At 35.3% G+C, this 6,281-nt stretch overlaps 1 protein-coding gene across 1 annotated transcript; it reads right to left on the bottom strand.

Moving 5' to 3' along the window:
- Nucleotides 1–2,021: 2,021 nt before the first annotated feature.
- LOC111640786 lies at nt 2,022–3,041 on the bottom strand. Its single transcript, XM_023386845.1, has one exon. The coding sequence runs from the start codon at nt 3,039–3,041 to the stop codon at nt 2,022–2,024; it is 1,020 nt and encodes a 339-aa protein (XP_023242613.1).
- Nucleotides 3,042–6,281: the final 3,240 nt, after the last annotated feature.

Here is a 6,281-nt window from a genome sequence, read left to right as displayed (position 1 = left end):
CCACAACGTATTAAATGCATTTTTAAAGTCAATAGCTATGAGTAAAACATGTTCTCCTATTCTCCAAGATTCGTTTATATAATTCATAACCTCGTGTATGGCATGATATGTAGATTTACCTCTAACGAAACCATATTGCTGATTATTTAATACTTTTTTGTTATTGAGGAAAAAGTTTATCCTGTTTATGATAAGACCATCCAAAACCTTACCAGGTACAGAAAGAAGACTTATTGGTCTAAATTTATCCGCTCTAGTAATATTTTCATTGTCTCCTTTAGGTATAAATTTAACTTTGGCTTGTTTCCATTTTTCGGGGAAAATCCCTTCTTGTAAGCACCTATTATAAATGTATACCAAGGCTGTTGGAATAGCTTTAAATGCATTTTTGAGCATTAACGGTGTTATACCATCTAAGCCTGGCGCCTTACGGTTTTTAATTGATTTAACTGCTTTGTTAACTTCTTTGTAAGTGAAGTAACAATCATCCTCGTTGTCTAAGATGTCTTTTATTTTACTTCGGATATGTTTTTGTTGGTTATTGTCTTTTGAGACATCATCTGGCGGAAAATGAACGTCCATTAGGTGTTCCATTGTCTCTTGGTATGTTTTAGTGTAGCTTCCGTCTTCTTTATTAAGGTTAATTGGAATACTAATATTTTTCCTAGGTTTGCATATAATGTAGTAAGGATCTGACCACACTGATAGCTCTCCCATTCTTGTACAATATACCTTCCAAGCCTCAGTACGTGCTTTGTTAATTTGTGTTTTATAATTATTAAGAGATTGTCTGTATATTTCTCTAAGTTCAATTTTTTGAGTAGAGTCCGAGCATCTTTGAAATTTCTTTAATTTTGCCCTTACTTGTTGTCTCAACTTAGCCAGATCTCTATTCCACCAACAAGCTCCCTTTTTTGTGCTTACATATGTAGTAGAAGAGCTGTGATATGCCTCGATAATTGATTTACTATATAATTCTACTATACTATTAATATCTCTATCGTATGGATCTATCTTTAGCCAAATGTCTTTGAAGATTTCCTGAAAAAGATTCCAGTCTGTACGATACTTCATTTCCTCATTATCATTACCTGACCTTATGTTTTGCAACTTCCAGCGGATATACCGATGATCACTTGCTGTTATTGTATCTGAAGTTTCACAGAAGGAAACTAAATTATGGGATCTAGTATTAGTCATACAAATGTCAACCCAACTTTCACCACGAACAGTGAAAAAGGTTGGGAGATTACTAGTATTTCTGGAAGTAAATTGATTTCTAGCCATAAATTCTACAACCATTTGTCCTCTAACATCACCAATAGGACTATGCCAAATTGGAGATTTGGCGTTAAAGTCTCCACCTATTAACCAGTATTCCTGATCAATATTAGTGTATATGTTGTCCAAATCGGTGATAAGGTTTTCGAGTTGCTCATTAGGAGAACAGTACACAGATGACAAATAAATATTAGAATCATTAAAGATTATAGAGATAGTTGTAACTCTTTCAGTACTAAGAGCCGGGCAAAATTGAGCATTAATGTTCTTATTTCGAACTAAAATCCCAGTAGTAAGACGTGTAGTAAAATCCCTTGGAGGAAAAGTTCTCCAACGTCCAAACCGCACTATGCTATTGTCCACCAAATAGGGTTCCTGTATTAATATTATGTCTGTGTTCCAATCATCAGCCGTTTTAAGTAAAAGAGAAGAGGCAGCTTTACATCTCTGTAAGTTTATCTGTGTTATATTAACACTATTAATATTCTGTGTACTTGCCATATTAGCAGATACTCTGTTGTTTTAATTTATACAATCGTTGTTCCTAAATGCCATAGTTTGTCTGCTTAATGCTCATATATATTAGAACACCTTAATTTTGCTGAGAATTATATATTTTAAACACAAACGCTTTCAACCTGATTAACAGGTTGAAAGCGTTCAACCTGATTGTGTTTAAAATATATTATTCTCAGCAAAATTAAGGTGTTCTAATATATATGTTTACTTGCTGAGCACGTTTAAGGCTTAATGCTCTGTTGTTTTAATCTTTGTGTAATTTGGCATTGAGCATAAAAAGCATTATGATCTGTTGGAATGTGTTTACCATTAGGAAGATCCTGATTATGTTCATCACAGTTAATACAAAGTGGTATTTTATGCCTTCCATTACATTCAGTGTATTTATGCTCTCTACCGCAGTGGCTACAGGTAAGACGATTGGTACAATCACGGGCTAGGTGATTGTATCCACAACACTTATAACATCTAAGTAAGGAGATAAAATCGTCTACACGAACACTGGCCCAGCTGAGCGACATATATTTCCTGCTTAATATAACGTTTCGTATTTTAGGTGGCACTGAAATAATAACATGACCACAATTTTCTTTAACTTTTCCCCTAAGTAATATTGTTCGTACTTTATATTCTTCTAATACCTCCTCTTTAGTAATTTTACCCCATATATCATTTTGTTCATATAACGCCTCTATTAAATCTTCTTCAGGTATTGAATTAGGAACGTTGAGAAGAATCAAACGTGGTTTTTTACCTTCCGCCTGTTTACATTCTATTTTATCTGCCACTTCAGGTAAAGCTTCTATAGCAGTACTTAAAATTTGACAATCCTTTACATTTCCAACTCGAACACATATTCCATCACCTTTGATTTTAAACATAGATTTTACCTGTATTCCCAATCTATGTGGTTCGACCCTTTGCTTAATAGTGTTGGCTACCTCTTCCATATTTATTCTAGGACCACCCTCTGATTGTCTAGGATAGACTAATAAGGCATGATTGCCACCCATGCCTTCCTTATCGATTTTGCTATTTAATGTTTTTTGTATAACCGATGTTGTTTTACTTTGCTTTAAATTGGTTTTGAGAATCTCAGCATAGGATAACGAGTTTGATGTATTGGCAGAAGTTATGTTATTGGTTGTAAATGATGCACTAGTGTGTCTAGTCTCCTTCACGATGCCCAGTAGTTGATACACACATCCAAACAGCTTAGTAACTTTCTCCCTTACTATCATTCTTTGTGATTTAGTAATATTGTTGGTATAAGTTTTTGGCAATAGTCCTAGAATGCCTTCAAGAAGTTCNAATAAATATTAGAATCATTAAAGATTATAGAGATAGTTGTAACTCTTTCAGTACTAAGAGCCGGGCAAAATTGAGCATTAATGTTCTTATTTCGAACTAAAATCCCAGTAGTAAGACGTGTAGTAAAATCCCTTGGAGGAAAAGTTCTCCAACGTCCAAACCGCACTATGCTATTGCCCACCAAATAGGGTTCCTGTATTAATATTATGTCTGTGTTCCAATCATCAGCCGTTTTAAGTAAAAGAGAAGAGGCAGCTTTACATCTCTGTAAGTTTATCTGTGTTATATTAACACCATTAATATTCTGTGTACTTGCCATATTAGTAGATACTCTGTTGTTTTAATTTATACAATCGTTGTTCCTAAATGCCATAGTTTGTCTGCTTAATGCTCTGTTGTTTTAATCTTTGTGTAATTTGGCATTGAGCATAAAAAGCATTATGATCTGTTGGAATGTGTTTACCATTAGGAAGATCCTGATTATGTTCATCACAGTTAATACAAAGTGGTATTTTATGCCTTCCATTACATTCAGTGTATTTATGCTCTCTACCGCAGTGGCTACAGGTAAGACGATTGGTACAATCACGGGCTAGGTGATTGTACCCACAACACTTATAACATCTAAGTAAGGGGATAAAATCGTCTACACGAACACTGGCCCAGCTGAGCGACATATATTTCCTGCTTAATATAACGTTTCGTATTTTAGGTGGCACTGAAATAATAACATGACCACAATTTTCTTTAACTTTTCCCCTAAGTAATATTGTTCGTACTTTACATTCTTCTAATACCTCCTCTTTAGTAATTTTACCCCATATATCATTTTGTTCATATAACGCCTCTATCAAATCATCTTCAGGTATTGAATTAGGAACGTTGAGAAGAATCAAACGTGGTTTTTTACCTTCCGCCTGTTTACATTCTATTTTATCTGCCACTTCAGGTAAAGCTTCTATAGCAGTACTTAAAATTTGACAATCCTTTACATTTCCAACTCGAACACATATTCCATCACCTTTGATTTTAAACATAGATTTTACCTGTATTCCCAATCTATGTGGTTCGACCCTTTGCTTAATAGTGTTGGCTACCTCTTCCATATTTATTCTAGGACCACCCTCTGATTGTCTAGGATAGACTAATAAGGCATGATTGCCACCCATGCCTTCCTTATCGATTTTGCTATTTAATGTTTTTTGTATAACCGATGTTGTTTTACTTTGCTTTAAATTGGTTTTGAGAATCTCAGCATAGGATAACGAGTTTGATGTATTGGCAGAAGTTATGTTATTGGTTGTAAATGATGCACTAGTGTGTCTAGTCTCCTTCACGATGCCCAGTAGTTGATGCACACATCCAAACAGCTTAGTAACTTTCTCCCTTACTATCATTCTTTGTGATTTAGTAATATTGTTGGTATAAGTTTTTGGCAATAGTCCTAGAATGCCTTCAAGAAGTTCCCCTGCTTCATGTATTACACAGTCTTCTGGAGAACTGAAAGATTCTTCAAAGTGATCATCTGCTGTTGAGATTTGGTCAATTGTAGCCGTCTTCGACATATCTTCTAACAATGTCGGGGTAACTCTCGGCTCCATTATGGACATAACAAATATAATACCCAATAAATTTAAAGATTTAAATTAGAAGGACGTGTACTGTGGAAAAGTGGCTCGGTGCCAGGGCAACACTGTACAATTAAGTTTAACACTCAACAGTACAGTGTGAAAAGAACCTCACTGATGACATTTATACTAAAAATAAATCGGAAATAATACGAGAAAAGATACTAAAAGCTTTTAATAATGCGAAAAACCAATCGGCCGTAAACTCAAAAAGAGTTTGAAAATGATGGTTACAACGGTCAACCGCTACCGGTGGAAAAACGGCCGTATCTCCCGAAAAAATAGGCCGATTTAAACTCCGTAAACGGTAATAGAAACCGGAAAGCTTCAGTAAAACGATAGTAACAACAAACTTCCTTTAACCTGCGATTTAACTTTAAAATTTCCGATAACACAGAGCACACTTACGCACAACAAACCAGCTTGCCGACGCCCTCTTGCGACCTCCTAACTCAATTTACAGGAGTTTGTTGTGATTTTATAAGACAGATTTAATTCCAATATTTTAAAGATTAATACAGTACTCGAATTTTCTCGATTATAATGCACACTGTCTTTTTTCCAACTTAATTAATTCAACTTGGTTGTTTTTGTTTGCTCCACAGTTACATGTATTACGTCATCAATATACAAGCGCATCGTATCTCTACATCACTTTGGTTTTGGTATTTGTTAGTTTAATCTTATTTTAACTTTAAAAATACTGCATTTTTTAATATTTAATATTTTCTTAAGTACAATAAGAAAAATTATTAATTAATAATAAAACNGAAGGGTTACCAATGACAATGATGACGAGAAACTATGAAGGAAATAGTTGTAATTGTTACCTGACAGTACAAATTTTAAAGATAAAGAGTACATTAACACATTTGTAGCGTTTTTGAGGAGAGTGGGAGGCCAATAGAAAATAAACACCAATTGGCATAATTGGATCACCATTCCGAACAAAATTAAATGGAATTGGCAGCTGGGGTACAACAAAATGCACCGGACTACAGATGGTGGCCCAACCGATACCAGCAGAAATAAAACAGTGTTACAATACATTAATCAGCACTGCTGGTGTTTACAGGAATGTTATATAGCGTACATTTACCATAATTAATTTACCTGTTTCCCCACCTCCTGTTCCACGAAAGGTGTATCTTTAGGCTGTGGCTAGTTGGTAGAACTGGTGGTCTCTCTACTGAAGCCATTGGTGCTTAGAGTCTTTGTTTTATACACAAATTGCGTTAGCCTTCTCCACAGTTTTTTGTTGCTAAATACTTCTGTTGGGTTTGGTGGCCAGTTCTGTCCCTCCATGAGGCATGCGCCTATGAACGGGAGTCTGTCGTTGTCGTATTTTGAGCATGTGTAGAGGAAGTGTTCCGCTGTGTCCTCACTGGACTCATCACAGTCGCAGAGGTTGTTGTCCATTTTACCGAAGCGGTGGAGATAGGCATGGAAGTTGCCGTGCCCGGTCAAAATTTGGGTAGTCTCGGCATTTGGAGTGTANTAAGAATAATTAGATAAAATAAAATCAAATTAAATACTATACAA

The sequence above is a fragment of the Centruroides sculpturatus genome, unplaced genomic scaffold, assembly GCF_000671375.1.
Source record: "Centruroides sculpturatus isolate CEXI.00-Female unplaced genomic scaffold, Cexi_2.0 scaffold1478, whole genome shotgun sequence".
NCBI classification, from domain to species: Eukaryota; Metazoa; Arthropoda; class Arachnida; order Scorpiones; family Buthidae; genus Centruroides; species Centruroides sculpturatus.
This window is presented reverse-complemented; position numbering and strand designations above follow the sequence as displayed.

What these genes read in the sequence shown, in the direction of transcription:
- LOC111640786 (XM_023386845.1), bottom strand. Translation starts at nt 3,041, where the DNA reads ATGATAGTAAGGGAGAAAGTTACTAAGCTGTTTGGATGTGTGTATCAA.